Source organism: Acipenser ruthenus, chromosome 24, assembly GCF_902713425.1.
Source record: "Acipenser ruthenus chromosome 24, fAciRut3.2 maternal haplotype, whole genome shotgun sequence".
NCBI classification, from domain to species: domain Eukaryota; kingdom Metazoa; phylum Chordata; class Actinopteri; order Acipenseriformes; family Acipenseridae; genus Acipenser; species Acipenser ruthenus.
This window is the reverse complement of record NC_081212.1, coordinates 4,098,529-4,125,610: the sequence shown is the minus strand read 5'-3', so window position 1 is coordinate 4,125,610 and position 27,082 is coordinate 4,098,529. Positions and strand designations below refer to the sequence as shown.

The 27,082-nt window shown below is 38.9% G+C and overlaps 3 protein-coding genes across 4 annotated transcripts in view; 1 reads left to right on the top strand and 2 right to left on the bottom strand.

Annotated features, from left to right (window-relative positions):
• Window positions 1-103: 103 nt before the first annotated feature.
• On the bottom strand, window positions 104-3,853 carry abhd11 (abhydrolase domain containing 11). Its single transcript, XM_034049025.3, has 6 exons — window positions 3,721-3,853; window positions 2,955-3,090; window positions 2,515-2,688; window positions 2,173-2,343; window positions 1,528-1,709; window positions 104-1,429 (listed from the first exon to the last, which is right to left on the bottom strand). The coding sequence occupies exons 1-6, from the start codon at window positions 3,846-3,848 to the stop codon at window positions 1,294-1,296; spliced, it is 927 nt and encodes a 308-aa protein (XP_033904916.3). The 5' UTR covers window positions 3,849-3,853; the 3' UTR covers window positions 104-1,293.
• Window positions 3,835-27,082, top strand: part of LOC117429107 (claudin-4-like) — a 74,327-nt gene continuing 51,079 nt past the window's right edge. The window contains exon 1 of one of the 2 annotated variants that reach the window (XM_058998092.1): window positions 3,835-4,009. In XM_058998092.1, the coding sequence (XP_058854075.1) occupies window positions 3,847-4,009 (163 nt within the window). In that variant the 5' untranslated portion in view covers window positions 3,835-3,846. The remainder of the gene's footprint in view (window positions 4,010-27,082) is intronic. The other variant, XM_058998093.1, reaches the window with a different exon arrangement.
• LOC117964196 (claudin-3-like) lies at window positions 21,611-24,188 on the bottom strand. Its single transcript, XM_034906945.2, has one exon. The coding sequence runs from the start codon at window positions 24,081-24,083 to the stop codon at window positions 23,436-23,438; it is 648 nt and encodes a 215-aa protein (XP_034762836.1). The 5' UTR covers window positions 24,084-24,188; the 3' UTR covers window positions 21,611-23,435.

Below are 27,082 nucleotides of genomic sequence, written 5' to 3'. Positions count from 1 at the left end.
AACCAAAGTTTGCATGAGGAACGCTATGAGACAGACATTTCTCCCATTTCATTCTGATGCAGGTTTTAAAGAAATTGGGCCATCCAAAATAACACAGCAGAGATCTAACTCACCAGTTTAATATGAGCTCAAGGGTTAAGACGAACCTCGTAAGCACAGCAGCATGTTGTACTTGTGCGTTAACATGAAGAGTAAAATCATTTTAGACTCATTTCCATAATATTAATATCACATCCATCGTAATACATCACAGCACCCAAACAACCAACACAGTGTTTCAAAGGTTACAATGCACGCTATTCCTGTACAGCAAGTGCACTGTTTTAAACAACTGTTACGTAAAAACAATAACTACAATACATTGCAAATTAGAAAATGTAAGATAAAAACGTCAACATCTGAGCAAGGACATAGATGTATATACATATTATAATGGAAAGAACATTGCAACCTTAACAACCATCCTGCTGTAATGTATATGTTCAGCAGTGTCATTAACAAGATAACATTAACGATCATAAAATACCACATGGACATTAACGGAATACATGGACCCATATTACAATGTGCGTATATAGTTTATAATTACTTTTTTTTAATACATACATAGGCAGCCTGTTTGTTCCCTCCTCTAACAGTATGGGTTGATATTGTTGCAGACAGCAGTATCTATTGTACAGTATTACAAGTGTACATACAGTGCTCCTTCGCTAGAAAGCGGGTTTCGAGGGGCACACAATATAAGCAGTATAACCAAAGAGCGTTATTAACGGGGGAGAGGGTGGGGGGCGCCGCGGGACACATAACACACATCTGACTAAAATACAAAATAAAATAACTCCCTCTAATGCATATATAGTGAAGCAAAAATTTACCTTTTTGTAAATTAACCATGCATAAAGAACCATGTAATCAACGCTATAAAAAGAAAATGCTATAAAAAGAAAAGGCAACATTCGGAGCTGAAGCATCTCGTCTCCCAGAGAAAGCCGCAGTTCCTCTCTCGACAAAAAAGTAAATACATTAGGAAAGATAACCATGTAATAGGCCTAATATTTATTTAGTTATAAAACGAATGCTGAATAAGATGTCTGTGTTATAAAGTGCCAGCGCAGCTTTTCTTCAGTTCAGAAAAGGGAGAGACAGAAACGGAAGTTAGACTGAGAAGTTGTTTACAGTTTGAACAACACCGGTACTGTATTTACTGTAGACAGCCTTATAGCGAGGGAGCACTGTAGTCTATATCTCACTGCAGCAGTCCCAAGACAGCATGGTGTTTTGTTTCCTATTGTACTAGGACTGCAGAAATGTACAGATGGAGTTGATAAAGTCCATAGGTCTGTCCCGATGGATCCAGTGGCTGGCGTCAGGTATGTACTGGATATCGGAGTTAGGAAACAGGCGTTGGATTTCAGGATAGTCTTCGGAGCTGTGTGATCAAAACACAATGGATCAGTCCAAACAAAATAATACCAAACTTACAAAGCACTGGGTTATTGAAGCTCATACTCGAGTGTAGTGTATTACCTGATGTATGGTGAATTTCCTCCACCCAGAAACAGTGTTGGGCCAAGGTAGGACGTGTCAAAATCTGGGAAGCTCATGATGTTATCCAAGTGCTTGATGATAGCGTCCAGGTTCACTCTCCAAGTGTAGTGTCCATCTTGTTCAATAAGGTTTGTCAGAAGAAACTGTCTCACTGCCAGCTCCTGCATCAACAAACAGAACGAAAAGCTTTTTAAAATATCAGTTTTAATAATCCATGTTATCAATGATGGGCTACACTATTTTTGAAAACAATATATAGTGCATCCACCAGGTGATGCGCTAGGTAAAAATACAATAGGGTGTATAACTTAGAGAGCATGAGTTTAGCCATAGTCCCTACTGGGTTATCCTAGCTATATAAATGAAAGAATATAATATAAAAAATGAACCAAACCCAAAGAGTTTAACTCTAAAACTTCCACTGAAAATGGCTTGGTGTACACCAGGGTCGGGTCAGTCTCTGTTTCTCAAATGCAATTCCAATTCCAATTTCTTCAAAGAATTTAGGATTGGGAATTGATTTTTAAAAAGTAACAGGAATTGACTCCAGCCCTGGTGTTCACTGCAGCTCGGTGAGCACTAAGCAGATGGGTTCCAGATGAATTTGTACCAGACCACTCACACCTTCACAAATGGCCGCAGCTGGTCCTCAGCTTGTTTCCTTGCTGTGGATCTGGGGATGCCGCTGTCTACTTTGACAGCTTTCATGGCTGTGATGTAGGAAGGGAAGCCGGTGTGCATGGTGGTCTGGCTGGGGCTGATATCGACCACCACCAGTCGCTCCACAAGGCCTGGCTGTGAGAAACAGGACAAAACACAGGGGGTCAGACAGAATGCCTTGTAAGGACCCCACAGTATGGTGGGAGGATCAATGGGTTTCACCAAAGTGGAAATAAAAGGCAATTAACAATCTACAGAAGATAAGAACTAGCAATGTTTTTATATAACGTAGGCACCGAACCTTACCTGTAGAAGGGCGGACGTCATAGCCAACTTGCCTCCCATACTGTGCCCAATCAAAACACATTTTCCTACATGCAGCTGGCTCATTAGATTCATGAGGTCATTGGTCATTACTTCATAGCTCATGAAGGGGGTGTGTGTGCTGTTGCCATGGTTTCGAGCATCCACAGTAAGCACCTGACTAGACAAAGGAAAATTAGTGTACAAACATACAGGCACCTGAAATGCAACTAACTGGATAATATCATCCATCTCTATAAAAACACACAACTGGGGTATATTTATAACACTAAATAATAATAATAATAATAATAATAATAATAATAATAACAAACGGTAATGTCTTCTTTGTTGAGGAAGACTTCTAGTTGAAATGTTTGTGGCAGAAGTTTTGTATTGCTACGCTAGCTTGCACATTCCCAACCCTGATTGATCAGTCATACCTTTCTGCCTGTCCGCTGCACCAGCGCCTTCGCTATGGACTGGAAATTGGATTTACTGCCAAACAAGCCATGCAGGAACACCAGGGGAGTCTCAGTCCCTGTGCCATCAAACACATCATATGACAGGGGCACCGCTCTGACAAAGAAGAAGAGAGAGGAACACCACACGCTGCCAGTAAGTTTTTAGTTGCTGTGATAAACAGAAACCAAGATCTTTTCCCCTCCTGCAATGCACTTACACATTATTATTTTATGCAGTACTCTGTCCAGTCTCTAAAGTAATGTGTATCTGCTGTACTCCATAATCAGTGATTGATGAATGATCAAAGTGTGTTTTTGCATGGACCTGTCTTGATTTCCAATCAACACAAACACAGTGTGATTAGACTGATGGCTGTACTTCGGTACTGTACAGTATACAGTATGTTTTCTAAAAAAGGAAATTTAGAGGACTCGTTAGAGGTCACAGTTACAATGTGTATATATTACAGGTTTAAGTAAATGATTTATTTTACTAGAGCTACTCTGTTAGATTGCAAAAACTTCATCATGTTCACTGTTGCACACAAGTTGTAAATAATTAAAGTACAGACGCGTATCTTGTAAAAATTAAACAATCGTTCTTCTTACTGAGCATACATTTAGAAATAATACTTTACTGTACAATGCATGTGTGAACAGCTGTCATGCATTACAGAATATACAGTAAAACACAGTACAGTAGCAGCCACTGTCACTATTAATGTTAGTTCTATAAAAGGCGAACCTCGCCGATCCGTCGCTGTCAGCGCTGCCGGAGCTATTGCTCCGAGTCCCGGCTACAGAACAATAAGCAATGCCTTGAGTCCGCCTGAAAGACATCACACTGTTGTAACACCGACACAGGAACCTCATGGTGAAAAGACGTGTGCTGTCAAATCCAGCAGTAACAGAAAAGCAAAGAAACAACTTGTTGACTGAATATCAACAGCACCACGCAGGGGTGGCACGTTTGCTAATGGCACAACGTGATGACGTAGGCTGCTGCGCCGCACAACAGTTCAAGACCTTTCAAGGTAGGCGGTAAATACAAAATAGGGAACACTACAAAATATTTAAGTGCACGAATACGTGAATACGGTTACCTTTAATCAAGTACAAGATACAGAAAGTATAATTATAACTGAGAGCAGCAGCAGAATACAGCAAAGTGTGGAGCCGCTCAGTGCAAGTACAAGATGATGCAAGTACTGATTCAGTTGGGTGCCATATAGTCCAGTGAGGTTTAATACTACCATCGAGCACTCGGGCGTTCTTTGCACAATGCATTTTAACTACTGCATTTGTTTATAATATTAAGAGTTGATAACTGTTAACTTCTTATTGTAATATGAAGTCTATTAAGATTTTTTTTTTAAATAATATAAATTACACAACGCCACCAGCAGAGGGCGCAAGCACCACATGAAAATGTAAAATTTTCCGTGTTGTATTTTCCAAGCTTTGGGTGGACTTGGGGAAAAGGGTCAAAATTAACATATTATAAACGTACAAACATGTTTTTGTTTCAAAGAACAGAATCTACAGATATTGTGAAAACATTTCATTTTTATCTCTTATTTTTATTTCAAAATGTCTGTGTTTTGAAAGGTGGTCTTACCACGTTTTGCGTTTACGTTAACCGTGAATCACCTTTTGTGCAAAACATCACGAGAAGGTCGATGTAACCTTACATCTTGGAGTGAAATTCAAAATAAGCACTTAAGATATGGAAATGAAAACAAAACATGGATAACATAAGCGATCTTACAAACACGCTGAGGGACTGCAGAACAGCAGGGTGGTGAAGATGACTACCTCTAATAATTAGAGAGTTCGAGTTTACTTTGTTCTGGAACGATATGACTCATTTCCTCTAGGGAAGTTGTGAGTAGATGTCTGTAGGGGAGTCGGTTTTCCATGTGGATCGACAGTTACATGAGTTCTGTTTAAACTGTTCCCTGTAAAACATGTATCAGACTTTTACTGTCTTGCCCATCATGACTGAAACTGATTTTCACCAGGGAGATGCAGCTTTTGTATTTCACAGAATACATGTAGTATGCATTAGTTCTGTATGCTGGTATTTTGATTAAACTATGTCCAGCCCTTTTCATTCAGCCTCTTGTCTTGCTTAGAAACCTCAACTTCTGAGGTTAATATACTTTAAGTTATAATCTGCTGCAGGATTCAAAGGCATTTGACATGTCAGCGACACCACCAACCTTATATATCCCATTCGCCGGTATCACCCAGGGGTCTTGCAGAAGGAAATTTGAGTTCCAGTGAACAAGTAAAGGCTAGTATGTCTATTTCAGGCTAGCAAACAATCACATCTATGCTCAGGTGAATTATCCCGCTAATTTAACAAGGGCGAAAATGATCAGGCCAAACAATTGTTAACTTATAATGTACACACCTTTACAATAACCCAAACAATTATTCAAAAAGGATCTGTATAAGCCTGCCTACCTTTTATTATCCTGTTATGAACTATATTAAATAATGTTATATATATATAAAGAACAGACACAAATCTAATATAATGCCATTATCTAATATACATAAACATAAAAAAATATGGTTCTCATTTTTAATTTCTTATGGTTGAATAGGATAATAAAATATTTCCATCAATATTGAGGCTACATTGAACGCTTAGCACATATAAACTCAACATCAACGTTTTTGAGGACACAGGTGTATTATCGTGTCTTAACAGAAATAGGACCTTGCTTTAATGAGACAAGCCACCTGTTCATGTGGAAATAAGGTGAAATTGGGTCTGGGATGTCCGGCCATTTCAGTGACTAAGTAATCGTAAAATCTCTACTGTAAAACAATTTTCAAAAACCTCCTTAAATCATGCACATGATCCACTGTAGGCTTCAACAGCCTAGTAGCTATGCAAGTGCCCAGGCATGCTGCACTGTTTAGAAGTGTGTCTGTCTGCTTTCCATATTCTATTTTACATATGTAAATCTTAACAAACTGCCCTAGCCTATAAACTACAAAGTGGACAAAAGCCCATCTTTAAATCCACATGTTTAGACCTTTTTTCCCCAGAAGAAATGGCACCGTTTGTTTTTTTTATTTGGTGCTTGTATTTAATAATAGATTTGAATTAATCAAGTAGATCAAATAATCAAGTAGACAAAGCGTTTTACTATATCCCAATATAGCTCAATAAATCCCAGTACAGCACAGACACTAATTGCAAACTAATGGTCTGTGGTATTTTCATAGCAGATTAGAGTGTTTGAGCTAGGAAAACATTGTTCTGCATTTTACAGAACTGGAGATCAGCATGATTATATAGTTTGCAGAGTGGTTATAGTTTACTGTGTACCAGTTTGTTTCACTCGTTTGCCAAATACTAATCTTTGCCAAGATTTGTTTATACAAGTTATATCTGATCTGGTATTTTTAAAACATACTTTTATTAATATCTTAACTCAAATCTTGAGAATCCAGAATATTAATAACAGTCTCAAACTACTTCTCTGTAATCACATAAGGTATGCTTGTCTGTTCAGTATTTGATTATATCTGCTACATAATCAGTCCAAGGAAACTTCAAACTTGGCAGAATGTAGATGTTCTGTGTGTATGTTAGTGCAAGCTTTCTTGGTTCAAAGCCCCTTCCCCTTATGACTGGACCCCCCCATTCGAAATTCAGATCAGTTTAGTGAGCGAGGTTGTTAGTTTCTTCCAGTAGAAGTGCTACTGCTTTCGTTATGTTCAGTGTCATTTCTCTGAATGTTTGAGAAACTGTTCCATAGTTACTGTACTCTGTTGTACACCGTCTGATTGCAAATACATCATAAACCTGCCTGGAACGGAAAGCGGGAGCAGTGTGCTTTGTTTTATTTTTTAAGGGGAAGAAAATACATGAAGAACTTGTATTAATATAATTGCCTATTTTGTTCTCCTTACAACCCCACCTTTTATTGTATAATGGTACATGCTGTTAGCGCGGGGCATGAGCTGACCTCAATGAAATTCAGTATAATCCTTAGCGCTTAACAGCAGCGTTTGTGTACATGAATTGATCCCCCTGTCTGGGGAACCTTACTTTGTCAGGGTCATTTGGGTAAGAAAATGTTTGTATGTGCTGCGGCCCCCCTGAAACTATCGTATCGCCCCCCCAGGGGTCCCTGGCCCCCAGTCTGGGAACCCCTGCTTTAATAGAACTGAAATGGTACAGCTCTGGCCAAAAGTTTTGCATCACCCTATAGAATGATCTAATTTATCTTCATAAAGTCGAATTAAACCTGCTGCATAATGTTACCTTAACATATTAAATGACATACTGCTATATATATACAGTATTTGGACTGGCCTTCAACTGAATAAAGGGCCATACATTTTCCTAACTTTAACATTTGACCTTAATATAGTTTGCTTGAGGTTCAGTGAGTGGCTGAGTGCCCATTATTATTTGTTTATTTAACAGACGCCTTTATCCAAGGCGACTTACAGAGACTAGGGTGTGTGAACTATGCATCAGCTGCAGAGTCACTTACAATTACATCTCACCTGAAAGACGGAGCACAAGGAGGTTAAGTGACTTGCTCAGGGTCACACAGTGAGTCCGTGGCTGAGGTGGGATTTGAACCGGGGACCTCCTGGTTACAAGCCCGTTTCTTTAACCACTCGACCACACAGCCTCCTATGCATGCCCATGCATGTATATAAACAGAACTCTCTGCTCCGCTGGCTTCTGTAGTCATAGCACCAGACTGTGGCTGAAAGCAATGGCTGTTAAAAACAAACCTCAAAATACAGCTGGCAAACGAAGGTATGGGGGCATATTACGGATTGGGATTGTTAATGCAAAGTACCAATCAGTGCCAACTGTGATGGTGGCTTTTATCATGTGAACAGCATAGAAACCGGGCTGAAACCTGTAACAGATTGCAAGCCACTGTGAAGGCGGTGCTGGAATTTTCAACAAGGATATTTATACAACGCACCTGCATACCTGTAGTAATAGCCAGGATAGATTTTGCTGGCCACGCTCGGAGAACGGCCAGCATAGAGTTCACTTGTCTTATTCATTTCAGATAATAATTACCTTTGCATTAAACACAGATCAGGTGAAGTAGTTTAAATACTGCAGGTTGGATTTTGTTTTTGATTCAGAACGGCACTTATCACAGTAGGTTTCCTCCCTGAAATGTGTGATACAGTTATTTCAATCACAACCTAAACTAAAACAGGTCCCACATTGCTAGCAGACAACATACAGATGAACATAAAGAAGAACAGGAAATTGCCAAAGGCTAATTTTATAAAGGTCAAGAGCCCTGCACTTAACTCTCCTAACTCCAATAGAGACTTGTGATTGCCAATGATGAACTCAGGTCAAAATGTCTTGCTTTTGTGATCACAGTCTTGTACAAACCTCTTCATTCTTGGCCACTTTACGACTTGTAAAGGCAATGGTAGGACGCATACTATATCAATAAGGGCTTGTAACCAGGAGGTCCCCGGTTCAAATCCCACCTCAGCCACTGACTCATTGTGTGACCCTGAGCAAGTCACTTAACCTCCTTGTGCTCCGTCTTTCGGGTGAGACATAGTTGTAAGTGACTCTGCAGCTGATGCATAGTTCACACACCCTAGTCTCTGTAAGTCGCCTTGGATAAAGGCGTCTGCTAAATAAACAAACAATAATAATAATAATATGATTCTGTTTGATATGATGTTGTGCTGTAGCTGCTGGCAACACAGTCAAAGCTGTAAAACTGCAGTGAGTCAGGCGGACACGCAGGGTTATTGCCATGAACTGTACACAGTGTTTTGTATTTATATGTTTATTAGTGAACTGAAATATTTTTTTATATGGTAAATCAAGTTGAGACTGGCCAGAGAGGAGACAGGCCATCTTATTAAACTCCCCGTAAAAAACAGGGATGGATCAAATTGCTATGCCATGGGAGTCTTATTTCCATCCCTGCTACGTCTTTGTTGTTATTAGCTTGTTAACCTTTGGGTAATAAGAATGACCCTGCCTCTGCGCATGCGGGATTGGGGGCCGGATTTGGGTCGATGCCGTTCTCTAATTCCTCTCTTTGTGTTTCTTCCAGCACGTCAGTTAAATGCTTGGTTGGATCTGCCCTGATTCTGTCAGCACTGGAACATTGTGTTTGAGTGTCGACTCACTGACTAATCTACAACTATTTCCAGACTTATCAGTAGACCAACAAACGGACCATAAATCAGGGGGCTAACTGCAGAAATAAGCCTGGTTAGTTTATATTGGCTTGTAGTGTTTAGTCTAATTCCGAGTTCAGGAATCTGAGGGAGGCTAAAGAACAAAGAATGAAGCTCTTTCAGAATGACCGCTGTAGTGCATTGGGTTTGAGACCTGTCCTCTAAATCAATGCAGGAAGAAAAAACAAAAAAAAAAAACAAGTGCTCTGGCTTTCCTGTTCCGTACCACAGGGATCGCTTTTGCTGTGTTACCTGTTTGACAATGTGGGCAATAATCCTTACACTATCAGTGCACTAGAGTGGACATTTTGAAAAGAGCTTTGAAACAGACTTTAAATGTATAAGTGTAAAAAGTTGTCAGGATGTTAACAATGAAAAGAAAAATGACAGGTATGTTATTTAAACAGTTGTAGCAACACCTGGGGACGTGTAACGCTATATTTTTTGGAACCCCGCTACTTCCTCTTTAAGTGGCAAACAAAATGGGCAGATTATTGATAGCTACACTAAAAATACCAGCGTTTCAAGGGCCATTTCCTTTAATTTGTTTTAAATCTGTTATCAGTAGTGCCCTAACTATGGAGCTTTGCAAGTTTTCAAGATTCTTTGGTTTCCGAATATGTGTGCAGAGGGAGGTTTTTCTATTTTATCTTGCTTTGTTAAACACACATTATACACAACAGATAGTCTTTTAAAAACTTCCAAAACACATTCATAATGAAACTCCAAGGCTTTATGAATACTGCATCAGATATGCACAGTCATCCTAGTTTTGATAACTCAGCAATGGACTTGTCATTGGGACCTTGTGGAACACTCCCTAATCTGTGGGTACCGAGAACCACGCTGACCTGATCTGTATGTTACACACAATGGATTTAGTTTAGCAACTGTTTTAACACTGCATGCTAGTTTCATCTACCAAGCATCTCGTTGGCTTGCTGGCTTTGCGTGGATTGTATATTCTGGTTTCGGTGTTAACGACTGATAAGGTGAAAGTCAGAGTTCTAACCCCTGGTTTGCATAATCCTTAAATGTGTCGTAGTACAACGTGAGTGACTCAGCTTTGTTGTGTGTTTAAGGCTTGCTGGAATGCTGGAAGATTTACAAGTTCTGCGTTTACTGTGGACTTTGGGAGCTGTCTAATAAGCAATCCAGTCAACATTTGAACAACTTGTAAAAATCTTGGTAAACAAGAAAACGAAGGTTACAGATCTGCATAAACTAGGTGTTAATTCCATGACTCAAGATCCGCATCTGCTCAGCAACGCGGGAATAATTTAGAATAGTGCATGAGTGAATGAATGCAAGATAGAGCAAAGAATAAATAAAATAATATAAAAAAAATATTCTAAGCTATATGTATATATAATTAGCTCAAAGAGCCAGTTACCCAACGTTTTGATATGTTGTACATATCTTTCTGAAGGGAGCATGTGTTTGAATCAAAACATTGGAGGTGTGTATATATATATATATATACAGTGCCTTGCGAAAGTATTCGGCCCCCTTGAACTTTGCGACCTTTTGCCACATTTCAGGCTTTAAACATAAAGATATGAAACTGTAATTTTTTGTGAAGAATCAACAACAAGTGGGACACAATCATGAAGTGGAACGAAATTTATTGGATATTTCAAACTTTTTTAACAAATAAAAAACTGAAAAATTGGGCGTGCAAAATTATTCAGCCCCCTTAAGTTAATACTTTGTAGCGCCACCTTTTGCTGCGATTACAGCTGTAAGTCGCTTGGGGTATGTCTCTATCAGTTTTGCACATCGAGAGACTGAACTTTTTGCCCATTCCTCCTTGCAAAACAGCTCGAGCTCAGTGAGGTTGGATGGAGAGCATTTGTGAACAGCAGTTTTCAGTTCTTTCCACAGATTCTCGATTGGATTCAGGTCTGGACTTTGACTTGGCCATTCTAACACCTGGATATGTTTATTTGTGAACCATTCCATTGTAGATTTTGCTTTATGTTTTGGATCATTGTCTTGTTGGAAGACAAATCTCCGTCCCAGTCTCAGGTCTTTTGCAGACTCCATCAGGTTTTCTTCCAGAATGGTCCTGTATTTGGCTCCATCCATCTTCCCATCAATTTTAACCATCTTCCCTGTCACTGCTGAAGAAAAGCAGGCCCAAACCATGATGCTGCCACCACCATGTTTGACAGTGGGGATGGTGTGTTCAGGGTGATGAGCTGTGTTGCTTTTACGCCAAACATAACGTTTTGCGTTGTTGCCAAAAAGTTCGATTTTGGTTTCATCTGACCAGAGCACCTTCTTCCACATGTTTGGTGTGTCTCCCAGGTGGCTTGTGGCAAACTGTAAACGACACTTTTTATGGATATCTTTAAGAAATGGCTTTCTTCTTGCCACTCTTCCATAAAGGCCAGATTTGTGCAGTATACGACTGATTGTTGTCCTATGGACAGAGTCTCCCACCTCAGCTGTAGATCTCTGCAGTTCATCCAGAGTGATCATGGGCCTCTTGGCTGCATCTCTGATCAGTCTTCTCCTTGTATGAGCTGAAAGTTTAGACGGACGGCCAGGTCTTGGTAGATTTGCAGTGGTCTGATACTCCTTCCATTACAATATTATCGCTTGCACAGTGCTCCTTGGGATGTTTAAAGCTTGGGAAATCTTTTTGTATCCAAATCCGGCTTTAAACTTCTCCACAACAGTATCTCGGACCTGCCTGGTGTGTTCCTTGTTCTTCATGATGCTCTCTGCGCTTTAAACGGACCTCTGAGACTATCACAGTGCAGGTGCATTTATACGGAGACTTGATTACACACAGGTGGATTCTATTTATCATCATTAGTCATTTAGGTCAACATTGGATCATTCAGAGATCCTCACTGAACTTCTGGAGAGAGTTTGCTGCACTGAAAGTAAAGGGGCTGAATAATTTTGCACGCCCAATTTTTCAGTTTTTTATTTGTTAAAAAAGTTTGAAATATCCAATAAATTTCGTTCCACTTCATGATTGTGTCCCACTTGTTGTTGACTCTTCACAAAAAATTACAGTTTCATATCTTTATGTTTGAAGCCTGAAATGTGTCAAAAGGTCGCAAAGTTCAAGGGGGCCGAATACTTTCGCAAGGCACTGTATATATATATATATATATATATATATATATATATATATATATATATATATATATATATATATATGTCACATCACACATACCATAGCCTGAAGCTTATCACAAGTAAACAGTTTGTTACCAAACTTGCTGTTTTGTTGGCTAAGGATTCTGCATTCTCAAAAGCACATAATAGACAGATGTTACATTTCTCATCATTTATTTTCTCCTCACAAGACAATCTAAGTATAATTGAAACCACGAGTTTACATTGTATAAAAATAAATCCATTTCATAACAACCTATACCACTCTGTTGATATAGTAGAGAGGTATCAGTTTCATACCCTATATAACACATGCCAGTACTCTGTAGTTATACTGTATTTGCCGTAATTGTCAACGTTCCATATTTCCATGTCTTCAATAATTAAGCAATAAATGATAACAATGGTTGGAATTCAATACGCAGTTGTGTTTTGAGCGGGTTTTGAGTCTGAACTGTAATTACCTGTAAGATTAACTTTCTTTACCTTCAGTTCCTAACGCTAGTGTACTTTTGTATAAAAAATAGATGTTGTGTTTGGCTTGAACAGGTCTGGCGTATACAGTACCTGGGATTAAACTTCAAAAAACAATTACAATAGTGTGCTATCAGACACGATGACAACAGTGGCAGAATTAGCACTGTTCTCTGTGTAAACAAGGAATGGCCTGTGATCGGATAAGGTCAGGTGCCTAGCAACTTCCTCTCCTTTCCCCTGCTCCAGTATCGGTCACATGACCTGCCAGTTTCACCAAGCAGTTTAGAGCACAGAGGAGTCTTCCCAGGAGAATTCTTCTTTTGTCTGAGGAGTATCCTTTTGTAAGCGCAGATGTAAAAAAGCTGTCTGATCAGCAACGGAAAAACTTTCACCTATATTTGAGCACCATAAAAAAATTCAGTAAAATAGTACTTTGTTTTTTCAGCGTTTATTTCTTATGTTACCAGAAGCAGTGACCTCAAAAGTGTGGATCATTATCTGCTGTAGGCAGATTTTCACATTTTAAACCATACCGGATTCCCCAAACCTATTTGTTTCTGAAATAATTTACAAGAAATTATTTTTAGATTATGTTTGAATGTTTCATTCGATAGCAGAGAGTGGCCCATAAACTTTTTTTGAGGTGCTCGATGCTAGTGTGTAGCTGTCAAAACCCACAAATAACTGCCCAGATGGAAATTGTTCATATTTCTCATTGTTGTTTTAAAATCTGCATTTGTATCTGTATGAGTTGATTGTGAGCATGCTTGCAGCTGCTGGGCTATCAAGGGAACCAGTTCCAGTATGGCTTTCTTGTGAAAAGAGATTAGGTTTTGATCATTTATCATCACTAAGAACATTATGGCAGTTAGTTCATAGTGTCCAACTGGGAAACAGTAGAGTATGTTTTAGTGTATGGGGCAGCTGTCAAAATCACAGGTTTTTCAAAGCTGACTGTTTCTAGCAACAGCATATGTTTTCAAATATGAGTTTTCGTGACTTTTGCAATGCTGTGCAGTTTCTAAAATGTTGTAAATTGAGTAATAGGCTGTTGTTTTTTTCTACTCTGAGTATTTTTTAAGAGGTTTAAAACCCTGTTCAACCAGCTAAGAGGAGATGTGCTTGAGAACCCTTTTGAAAGCACAGAGGGGTTGTTTAAACTATTTAAAAAAAAGTAAAATAGACAAACATTCATGAATATCAAACCATATTTCATTCATAAAAAAAAACAAAAAAACATCCACTTAATACCTAACGATTGAAATCTTTGTGAACAGGGCACAGCACTTCAAAACTAGCTATATTTTAATGAAAATAATTGAACATTTTGACACCATTGAGCACAGCATGGAAAAATACTGGATGAGAATAAACCTCACCATGGAAGATCATGGACTGCTGGATGAGAATAAACCTCACCATGGGAGATCATGGACTGCTGGATGAGAATAAACCTCACCATGGAAGATCATGGACTGCTGGATGAGAATAAACCTCACCATGGAAGATCATGGACTGCTGGATGAGAATAAACCTCACCATGGAAGATCATGGACTGCTGGATGAGAATAAACCTCACCATGGAAGATCATGGACTGCTGGATGAGAATAAACCTCACCATGGAAGATCATGGACTGCTGGATGAGAATAAACCTCACCATGGAAGATCATGGACTGCTGGATGAGAATAAACCTCACCATGGGAGATCATGGACTGCTGGATGAGAATAAACCTCACCATGGGAGATCATGGACTGCTGGATGAGAATAAACCTCACCATGGAAGATCATGGACTGCTGGATGAGAGTAAACCTCACCATTTTCCCTATTTTCCTTAAATTGCCTATGAAAAAGATGCAAAGGTTACCTGTCAATGAAAAAACAACTATAGTGTGTTTGCTAACTACAGAGATCAAGACACACTTTATGTCCTGTGTGTTTATACAATTTGAAGCTTAGTGTCAGGTAAAATAGTTTTATACCAGTCACGCAGGATGGATGGGCTACTTCTCTGTTTTTAGATATGTTTTATTTTACATAGTTTCTCTCCTTTTATAATTTCTTTTTACTTCAGTATCAGTTCTGTTTTTCTTAAGCATTGATTTGGTTCTCCTTCAGCATTTTGTTTGTCCTCAAATTCCTGAAATCTGTGTACTTAATCTGGACTGTACTCGCCATGCTGTTTGAATCGCTCCTTCTGTATTTTCCATCGAATGTATTCTGGCTACTTATATTTTTAATTGATTTTTTTAAAAGGTTTTTTCCAAACAGTCTTTTTGTTATACTGAATACGATTTACCTATAGCACTACTGTTAGCTTCTGACATATATGAAAACTGTTTTTTTAACTTTGAGACACACCAGGGTGTATTTAATGGATCTTAACATCAGAAGATCTAAATACTGCCACTGTCTATACAAATATAGCGGGGCTCTTTGTGCACCTGGGTTATAAAAATCCAATATCTACACTAGAGCAACAGTGTAGGTGAGTCTAGGCATCTTTATTGCATTTCTATCTATAAAAACATGTAATACGCCGGGAAGAGCCCTATTCTAATCATTTAGACAGCAGTATTTAGATCAACGGAATGCTTACACTTAGTTCAAGGATTCTTTTTGATCTTTAGAACCTCCCATCTGCACTCAGAGAACTGACTTCATGGACCTTGCTTTCCATGGTTCAGTACTCACAGAGAAGAGGAGTTTCTTTAGCTGATTCCAGGTGCAGTCACTGGGCAGGGCACTCATGCAGAAACACTCTTTAACTTACCCTCACTGGACCTCTTTCACTGCAGTCCTTTCTTTTGAAGTCGGCACAACTGACCGGAAAAAAAGTGATTCAGACTGAGCCATGTATGACATCACCATTGGCTTTAATAATCCCAGTTTACCAGGTTTATTTGTATATGGTAGTAAATTAAAATGGTGTATAAAGACCTTGTTTCTGTGTAAATGTATTAGATACTGCACCACACTAATTCTGTGGAGGATATCTCGTTTTCTTCATGTCGACATGTTCAAGGTTTTCCCCTATTCATTAGAAAAGGAATAATCAAGATACCACTCTGCATGTAAAGCCAATAACACCTTTCTCTTAACAAACCCAGTCTCAGGACCCAGGTTCGATAAGATTACATTCCACGTATAATTTCTTCATGTCTGCAACTCTGCCATAGAGACTTCATTCTTTGGTATAAAAGACAGAGCTCCCTCGATATTTCATTGTTTGATAATTCACCGTTTTGGTTCATTCACGGGCAGGCCATGTTGTGCCAGTGCTAGAAGCCTTTAAGCAGGTCCCTGTTTTCAATATTTCATGCTTGTTGTCTAGGTAATGTAATCAGATATAGCACTTTACTGTGAATATCCCAGGAATCTGAAGTATGCCTGCTATTAGGTAGAACAATATTCATCCCTGCAAGTCATTTTTTCGCCCTGTTTGGATCCCAGTTATCATCACAGCGGTACCATTTAAAGTATACAGCTTTTATTTTAGTGTCCGTTGACTGGCATACCAGTCAGGTTATGTCATGAAATTCCCCTAAAATTATTTGTGCTGTAAGCAAAACAGGAAACTGTAATGATCCTTTCATGCATGGCAACCTCAAATGGGGACGGATACAAAAAAACTCTCTTTTAGTCTTTGTATGGGGAAATATGGAAGACGCAGATGCATGACGGACTCGTATGAGGGTGCCATTCCTCCCCTTATAAAACAATGAATAAAAAATAAAAAAATAAAACATTTTCAATGAAAAAATATATATTTATTATGTGACAAAAACTACTTTTTTCAGCTGTTTTCAATATGTCATACATGAAAGGGTTAAATGTATTTTTGTGGGAAAAGAAAGGTTATTTGAAACTTAGATAATATTCCACTTGATTGTATTCGGTTTACAATGGGATAACCGAGGTGCAAACAGTAAAATAGTCCCTATACGAATAGTGTGTATTTGAGCCTGTCTGTCAGTATTTCTCTATCGGTATCCTGGATCATTTGCATTCTTTCCCAGCTTTTATCCAAATCTTTTATCTCTCTATTTGTGTTGTGTGACCCACTAAGCCAGAGGAAGCTAAATGGGGCTGAATTATAATCAACAACATTATTAGAAACACCTGCCATAGTACTGTCAATCAGGTGTTGCGCTATTTTGAGGTGTTTCGCAAGGTGTTTAAACGGTTCTGGTGGAGCAGGAGACCATTCATTAATTGATCTTATTTGTAGCAAAGTCTTTTTTTGACCAGTGCTGCCTTCTTCTTTAGTGTACATTACACTCTGCATTACAATGAAGAAGGCACTAGCCAAAACATTTGTCTGCTTGACTAAGTGTCTTATAGTTTTATCTTGCAACCCCGACTGAGGGTCTTGGATTTCCTGTTTCACATTATGAAGCTGCTCTGCGCTTCTCTGCACACACTTAAAGAACAAACCGCTTAACCCTAAAAACCAAGTAAACAAGCAACTCCCCTTTTGGGATTGTGTTGCTATGGAAACAGTTGTGACCTATTGTCTTAGATCGTGTTCCAAAATAGCTGCACCACCCGAGAGGTTAATCATCCACCACAGCTGAGAAAATCTAAGAGCATGTTTACTCAAAGGGGTTCATCTGCTAAAAAAAATGCATTAGAAATTTATTTAAGAAGCAAATGGAATTTGAGTTATATACTCTCAATACCTTTTATTTATTTAGCGTCAATATTTCTGATGAATTCTATGTGAACCCACAATTCTAGTTTATTGTTGATAGTGGATCACAGAGTGGATGTTTTGAAGTAGAAGCCAGTACTATTCTAGGCAAACGATTGATCATTTTGTAATTGTGTTTTGAATCCGAAAAACAAATGTGCAGAATTTTCATACCAAACTCAATCAGGTCCAGAGGAATCAATTCTTCTGAACCTACATACTTTGATTAAAACCAACCCCATTTACATACAGAATACATGGAGGATTTGGGATGCTCGAACAGGTAGCTTGAATCTGATAAGATACGTATAAACCTGAGCAACTGCACAATCTGTCTTTACCTCTTTAAGCTCTGTGTACTGTTTAGCCTGCTTTGAAAACTCTTCATTAACAATTCTTACTGAGACCTCAATGAACTCCCTCAATACAGAGGGATCATGATCACTGGGACATAATGTATATAAAACACATTGCCCACAATACAGTAGTATCTGTGTGAAGGAAGGTGTTGCGGTGTTTGCCTCCATTCATTTCCAAACATTATTTACAGTACAGTATGCATCATGTGGGATCAACCAGTAACTGTAAGGAGATAGCGTATCATACATGAGTCAATGAGTGGATACATCGGTAATAAGTAGCCACAGCTCCTGCCTGTAAAACATTCTCATTAAAATTATATTAATACCGGGAAGTTTGTTTTTGCAAAATATTGTTTCATATTTGGGGATCTGCAGGATTTAATAATTTCTGCCATAGCAATACAGTATAGTACCTGTATGTTTAATTTCTCACAGGTACAGAAAACCTTTTTCAATGTTATTGATTGCCCTTTTTGAAGTTTTGACCGTGATATTACTACAAGAAAACGAAGATTTGTTTCTCTACTTCATTATTTAAACACTCATAACAGAACGACCAAGTGAAATGGATCATCTGCTTTAAAAGGAGTCTAGTTTCAACTGCCACAGGAAATTAAAAGCCAGGGACTTTTTATGGGTTACTTCCTGAGTGTCCATGTGTTTGCGTTTCAGCACCTAAGCACACCAAATGAGTGATCCTTCAAACACAAAAAACATAAAAAAGCTTTTTAAAATGATCACTGGGGCAATTTCTGTTGCAAACACTCCTGTAAATGGATTCCAATGGGAAGTCTTAACAAAACAAGATACACTTCTGAAGACGCATTCCATTTTAAAAGGCTGTGAAACAACCTTATTTAACCCGTGACGTGTTTGTCCTGGAGAGGGAGAAGCCCCAGAGCTAATGGTGTACAGTATAATAGAAGTGGCATAGATATGCCACTAAATAATTTAATGCTGGCAATGGTATACACAACATGTCCAATTTTGTTTGTTAAGTATAACAAAACTGCATATGATAGCAGTGAGTTTACTGTAAACCAGTCATTTGATATGGTTGAAGTTTGGAATTTGTCACAAGAAGCTAATAAATATTTCACACCAGGGCCAACGCCTAAGGTGTGACAAAAATTGTTCAATGATTCAGTGATGGATTGCACTAGTTCAGTTTCTGAAAGCTTTGTTTAGAGCTGCTTGCTGAATCTCCTGATCTCATTTCACAGCACACCTTGCAGGGCAGGTGCATCCATCAGAACCGACAGGTCCCAAGCAGACTGAAAACTGGACCTAATTGAGCTGAATTGCCTGGTGGATTTGTGATATTTAAGGCTGGTTTCATAGATACTGATTAACACTAATCTTGGTCTACCTGGTTTCACAGGTAAGGTAGCCCAATATTCATGCTAATAACTGAAACCAGTCATTAGTGGTATAGGATAGTATACGGCTATCCAATGAGGACCAAGCTGAGACCTCCAAACTCAATAGAGTAAGGCTAGAGCACTGAGCCACCTTGCAATCTATTTGCAATGCACAGCTTTGCCGTTTAATTAAATTAAAAGCTTAATTCCAACTTTGTCTCTTACTGCTTATGTGATTCATTATATAAACCTTTCATTTGACAATTTAAGACTATTGGATGCAGAGAGAGAATGTAAGCTAAAGTGATCCAATACCGTTTCCATTATAGCTGACAAGATTATATTGGTTTGAAAGATGATGGAGAAATTAGTGTTGGTGTAAATTATATGTGGAAACGGGTTTGTTTTGTGTGCTTTTTGGAGTTGTTGTGTTTGATTAAATGATTGTTTACAGATGGGCACTCAACTGAGACTTGCTGGTTGAGACTTGGTTTGGTTGAGAGGAAGGGCTGCGAGTGATTGGCTGTGCCGGTCCTCAATCAGCAGGTGGGCGGGTCTTGACTGAGTGTCCGTCAGCATAAAAACATCCGGTGGGGATCGTTCGGGGCGACTGCAACGCCATGCTACACACAGGGGCGTTCCATACACTCAGGAGGAGACTGTCCGCTCTGCAGGAACTACAGCTACTCAACCCTTAAACTGCAACACGGTGCTTGTGAAGGCAATGCCCAGCCAAGACCGTATGAAGCAGCAGGAGTCGTCGTATGAATACCAGCTCATAAGTAGGTTAGTTTAGGGGATATTGATCCCAAGTAATGTATAGCGAGGGTTATGCAGTGTAGCAGGTTCCTGGAGCGGGACGCCTCCTTCAGTAAGGCTAGCGCTCGTCCTGTTTGGCACCTTTTATTTGTAGTTTTTGTACTGTGTTTTATTTTGACTTTAGTACAGTCTTCTGTATGTGTCCTCTGTGCGTTACCATCGCTGGTAGTGTCACATGACCTGTTTGTTTACTTTTTGTGTGTGAATAGGTCCTGCGCACCTGAGCTGCGATTCAACTCCAACTCCCATGTCTCTCTGCCTTGCATGTCAGTGGTTACCCACGCACGTGACGCGATACCTTGTCACAAAGATGCATGAGTTTTAAGTGCTGCACTTGCCTGCTTGCTGATTGCTGGGTAATGAAAACCGGAGAAATGAAAAGCGCTTGGTTTATTCTGTTAATCTGACCTTTGGTTAAGAAGCTGAATGCTTAAATTAGCATTACTGTACAATTCATGGGCAGCTCCCTGGATATTTCAGCAGGGGCTTCTGGCTTGTCTCAGCCAAGATACAGTTTCTAAAAAAGCCTATCTATACACCTATCTATACACTTTCTGACTTCATACATTTCATAAAAATAGAAATGACCACATGAGAACAGAATGTAAAGACTTTCAAGCATTATATATACAGTATATAAAATGCCTGGCAACTTTATCAGGCCCTGTATCTAATACTAGATTGGGACACATCCATGACGTGGCACAGACTCCACAAGGGACTGAGAGGTGTGGTGGATGGGTGCATTATTGTAAATAGTCCTCGACATCAGGGTACAAGTGCAGCATTTTTCAGTGGACTTGAGCCACAAAGATGCTTCAGTGAACTACAGCATTTGCTTGGCCTTCCAAAGTAATTAAGGGACCAGTAATTAGCAGGAGAATAATAGACTGGACCGAATAAAGTATCCAGGCAGTGTGCGTGTGTGTGTGTGTGTGTGTGTGTGTGTGTGTGTGTGTGTGTGTGTGTGCCTGTGCATGTGTGTGTGTGTGTGCGTGCGTGTGTGTGTGTGCGTGTGCGTGTGTGTGTGAGCGTGTGTGTGTGTGTGTGTGTGTGTAAATGTATATATAACACCTGTGGTTCACAGAAATGATTACCTTCAAAGCCTGTCTGTCTGCCTTTGTGCCCGCAAAGGTGGAATAATCCAGAATACTTCTGGGAATTGATTTCAGTTCCCAAACAAGTCAATTCAAAGCGACATATGTTTAAATGAATAACAATTGGTTTCATATCCTCACATGCTGGGGGGTGACAAATGAGGTTCCTTCTTAAATTTCTGTTGATTTTGAATTGGTCTAATTCCTGAATGTTCTTTGTTTCAGTTTGAAAAAAAGAAATTCAAAAACAGTAAAATTCCTAGGACGGTTTGTAATTTTAATGATCTGTTGAGATGAATAGAGCCCCGTATCCTATTTGCATATAAACACGGGCGCAATATTTCAAATTCGTCTAATTCATATTTCTAAATGTTTCATGTTTTATTTTTACACTGAACACACTTGTGGGACACTGTGTTGCTGCTGTGTGATGTGCACTGTTATGATAGTTATTTGAAAGTAAAAACATCAAGTCAATTATATATTTTTATTATTATTTAAAACAAACAGTGCTGCAGGTGCGCTCCTTGTGAAAAGCGAGGCAAATATTGGATACATTACATAGTCCCATCTGTACACAAAGGCACACAAGTCCCTTAGCATCCAGTGACAACTCCCACACGAGGATCCTCTCCAATCTCTGAATGCTGCAATTTGTGAGAAGACATAGATACAATGGGGCTTTGTACATACACACAACAGGACATTATAATACACACAGCATACAGCGGGTTCATAATCCTCATTCACCAGCGATATATCCGTACTCTAAGAAAGATGTGCTCTTAAAGGGTGCATGAGGACCTGAGATGGATTTACCAGTGAGCAGGAGGATGATGGGAAATGTAGTTCTGAGAGGTCCATGCGGATATATAGGAAGCCATCTTGAGGCACGGAATGCAATTTAAAAGTTTAAAAAAGTGGTAAAAATGTAAAAAAAATAATAATAATTAAAACAATACACACACCTTATGTAAACAGTTGTAGCAACACATGGGAACATGTAACACAATAAAATAAAAAGGTCCTTATGTACCCTTTAATAGAGACGCTGTTCATTGTAAACAAAGAAATGTATCATTTAGAGTTAAAAGCAATGCACAAACTATATAGCATGTTCATGAAAATATCAAACAAATGTATTGAACAATGAAGAACAACATCAATCTATAATGCAGTGCCTTTCCTTTACAGAGCAATAAACAATGGTTCTTAGATTCAGGTGAAATTATAGATGTGTCTCGTTGTCCTCTGTTTAAACATACTATTGTCAAAGTTACTTTAGACTGTGAATTACACTGCAGTTTTTGAGAGTTAAAAAAGAAAATCTCAAATCTTAATGCTAAAATGTTGGGGCAATTTCTGCATCTTCACAATATCTGCAAAGAGTAAAATGACACCTCCTCAGATTTGAAGTGTTGTTTGGGTCTCTGTTACTCATATTATCAATAACAAAGAAACCGTTTAGAATGTATTTCTATATTCAAACTGAATTACAAAGTGATTCAATGCAGTTCATATAACATGCTGTCCACTTATAAAGGATTCTCCTCAGAGCAAACGTTCTTTTTGGATATTTTCAGGTGTTATTTTAATGATTTGTATCTTAAGGCTTCCCTTTCATTTCATGCACGTTCCTGCAGCAATGAAACATTAACCCCTATGAAATTATATCAGTTTATCAATAACAAAAGAAAACTGTAAATTATTATTTAATTTTGTAAAATACACTTTTTTTCATATGTAGCTGCTGTTCATTTGCACACAGAAATCACTAAACAATAATATTGAAAGAGAACATTCTTCAAATATTTTACCCAGGTAATTTTTTTTGTTTGTTTGTTTGTTAAATACATGCGACAAATAAACAAAACAAAAGACAAATGAACCTACTCGCTCCTTGACAACCATTATCAGAGAACTGGTATGGTTCTGGTAGCTAAGCTTTACAATTTATACTTGCAACTACCTTGCTAGAATATAAAAACAAGCGACACAAAATGGTCAAATACTGGCCAATTGAAATGGGAAATCAATAACCAGTACCTCCAACAGGGATCATTAAGGTCCAGTGGAAAAAACCACCTTTGACACCAGTAGATCTTCAGAGCACCCCAAATCACGGGCTCTATGAAATCTACAGGGGGCTACAGACTGAAAAAAAAAAACACACAAAAACACCAGCAACAGAAAACAGTACCTTCATTGCGGAGTCTCTTCCATTTGTCCATTTAAACACATTTTTTTTGTTTTATAACAGCAGATAGAGGAGCTTCAAAGCAAAGCCGGTTTTGAGGTTTAGACATAGTCTTTCTTGTCATAACCACTGTGTGGGTTGGATCTGGCAGCAGAATAAGCCATTCTCGATGGGGCATATTTCTTTTCCCGAGGTGGACAGGAGCAGCAGAGAAGGGCCCCGCCTAGGATCAGGAGAACTGCTGCAGCCCATCCACTATACAAAGAGGAGCCAAGCTCCCTTCTTTGGGCATCAGTGAGCAAAGGGTTGTAGAAGTCCCTGACGATGGTGTTGGCAGACCAGGAGACTGGGATAAGCTGCATGACCCCAGCAATAATGAACAAGACTCCCGATATGATCATGACCTTAGCTTTGCTCCCCTCGTCCTCAATGCAGTTGGTGCACCTGGCCCCGACGATGGAGATCAAGATGGCCAAGAGTGCCAGAATGATAGAGATGACGGTCAAGGCTCGGGCTGCCTGGAGATCCTGGGGGAGAGCCAGCATGGAGTCATAGATCTTGCACTGCATCTGCCCGGTGCTCTGCACCACACAGTTCATCCAGAGTCCCTCCCAGATGGTCTGAGATGTCACAATGTTGCTGCCGATGAAAGCGGTCACTCTCCACATGGGCAGTGCACAGGTGATGATGGCAGCTATCCACCCGAACACACACAGGGCCAACCCAAGAATCTCTAACCCTGCGGACATGCTTATCCTTTTTTTTTGTTCTGTGCTGTGGGTGTAAGGATTGGTGATGCCTGGAACAAAGCACCTTGAATTGCCAGTTTAAATCTCGTATGCAGGCACTGTGGAGCAAAATGTGTTTCTTTATTGTGCAGGTAGAGGGTGGAGTCATTAGGGAGGTTACATCATGTGCTGGGAGGGCTGAAGCTCTACAGTTGTGAAGCTTTGCTCTCCTTTTACACAGCGATGCCTGAAAGGTGTGGCTAGACTCAGTGCTAGCTGGGTTCTCAGAATGCTACTACATGTGGAAATAGACATTCTGTATACAGAACTAGTTATCAGTTACACCAATTATTTATTTATTACTGACTACATGATTTGTATAATCCGCCTTCATATTTTTAGACACAGCATTGATGACACATGTTTATTTATTTACACAGTACAGAGATAGTAGATGCAAAACTTTATATAGAGTGCGCTTTTGTTGTTTCTGATCTGTACACATATTTGGTAATAAATAGTGAAGGTTTCTTACATGGTAAAGTACAGTGCATGCAAGAAGATGCTGAAGAGTATAGCTGGCATATTGAAAAAGATAAGATAACTTCTTCCTGACAAATGTGCTGTAAATGATCAATCCCTTTATATCTATTCACACTAATAACAACCTTTCTGCAGTGTTTTGTCAAGTGTTCTTGTATATCTCAAAGCTATACAAGTAGTGTTAAACACAGAAGTCCGCACATTCATTTAACAGACTGAAGACAGATTTAAGACGGATTTAAGAATTTTATCTAACTGAAATGTAATGCTTGAGCATATGATATAGTATAAATAACACAGAACATTGGCAGTGTTTAATTCAAGTGGAAGGTGGTGACATTTGCTTTCGATTTTGCAATATATTTTCTTTGTGTGGGGGGAGTAGACGTTGCACAATTTGCATAGGAGATCACAAGATTTACCCACAGTAATAACCTGTGCACCTGCGTGCAAAAAAAACATTTTGTAATAGTTGGTAACAATAGTGCAGGTAGTTTAAGTATTTTCAGCATTTACTTTGTAACATTTTGTTTTTATTAACCCTTTAGCTGTGGAGCAGCATGTCAGTTAATCTGTATGTTTAAAGGCATGCAGGCAAGCATGAAGCACACCTACATCTGTATCCCGATTCTGACTCGCTTACCAAATCTGAAGCTGCACTTTGATCCTGTTTTTTTATGTTATTGTTAATCCCTACTGTCCCACACATCACTTGCCATCACTTGATATGATAATTATTTCCAATATTTTATCAACTATGTAATTTATGGAGAACACTGATGTGGCTTTTTGCCTTCAAATTCATGTGCAGCAATGTTCATTTTGATTATTTCAGATAGTTTCTCCGCCACACTAAAGAAAATAATTATTACGTCATAATAATGATCCACGCCGCTGTTTTCACGGTGCACTGCTAAGGTCTTCTCTTGCTGATCAATGAATGAGCACTGACACTAAATGGGCGGAGATTTGTGACTCATGCCAAAATGAAATCTGATCAGAATGAAAGCTCGGCCAATCAACATGCAGTGATTAAACTGACGTTAATGGTGGCCAATAGCAGCAAACAGAAACAGAAGCAGTGTGAGGAAACAGAATACAAGCAGCACAAACTGTGCTGAATGAAAGCGCATGTGAGAAACGCTGCGCTAGTGGACTGTGTGAGTGGATGGAATGCATCCGCGTTGGATGAAAAGCAGATTAAATAAGTCCCGGTACCCAGTACCGGCATCAAAATAAGTCCCGGTACAGAGTACCAGTGAGTACCGGCAGAATTTCACCCCTGGTTGTAGTTATATTAATAAAATATATGTCTCTCTCAAATACCACAATGTTAATTTAAAAACATCTTCAACATACATAACGTTGAGTACCTTCAATCTGCTTATTTCCTATTTGAAGGGCTGGTGATCGCAATTATAATCTCATCCAATGACGGTAGACTCCAGTAGTTATAAAATCAATATGGAAACCAAGTAATAAACTGCACACTGTCATAATGTTGTTTTGAAGATTATTGTTTGACATTTTAACTGATTATTATTATTATGATTATTTATTTCTTAGCAGACGCCCTTATCCAGGGCGACTTACAGTTGTAAACAAATACATTTCAAACTGATCATTATATTTATCCCTCATCAGCACATTTCTTGCTGCCATTTTTTTTTCTTTTTTCATTTATAATAATTTACTCCTAGGACTTTGTCAGAAACTATGTCTGCAATGTTCTTACAGAAATTGTGGATCAAAATTCAAACTTTTTATGAATTAATTTGTATTGGGTCCAAGATATTCTGCCTAGTTCTGCACAGTTTTCAATGTGCCCTGATTAGGGTTAAGGTCACATTCTAAGCATATATTTGTTTTATTATTTAGATATTTCACCATCCTTGAGTCACTATAAAGGACTCTCCCAAGAGAGTCTTATTTACAGACAGAAATCCACTACAGAGACCCCAGTGTCTTTGCTTGCACAATTTGGGGTCTAGCCTCTCACAGGTACCTGAGGACCAATGGATGTTTGACGTTCTTTAAAGCTCTCATGTTCTCCAGTGTGTGTGTGAGTCATGGCCTCTCAGAGAAGCAGTGTCCTTGTTTCCTCAACAAAGAACTTCACTATGTCTGTCTCTCTTTGATCTTTTTTTAATGAGTCCTTCGATCACTCAGTTCGAGGCCCTTGAATTCTTTAGTTTTTGGATGGCCTCCCACTGTGTTTTTATCACGAACTGTACAATAACCTGCTGAGAACCCTACAGATCCAACTCCCACAAGCAGCACTCTCTGTCATTCTGGAAGTTTCAAAGAGATCAATTATATTATTTGCTGTCTGCTTATGTGTTTACAGCATATATATATATATATATAATAGTACCGTGAAGCTAAATGATTCAAATAAAACCAGGCTGAATGTGTTAGGTCAAGGAAAACACATAACAGGAAGAGGAGTTTTTGTGGGAGTTATTTAGTTTTTAACT

Coding starts and splice junctions, on each gene's coding strand:
- abhd11 (XM_034049025.3), bottom strand. CDS start 3,848: ATGAGGTTCCTGTGTCGGTGTTACAACAGTGTGATGTCTTTCAGGCGG. Junction 2,344..2,514: donor TGACGTCCGCCCTTCTACAG/GTAAGGTTCGGT, acceptor TGTTTCTCACAG/CCAGGCCTTGTGGAGCGACT. Junction 1,710..2,172: donor AGCTGCGGCCATTTGTGAAG/GTGTGAGTGGTC, acceptor TTGTTGATGCAG/GAGCTGGCAGTGAGACAGTT.
- LOC117964196 (XM_034906945.2), bottom strand. CDS start 24,083: ATGTCCGCAGGGTTAGAGATTCTTGGGTTGGCCCTGTGTGTGTTCGGG.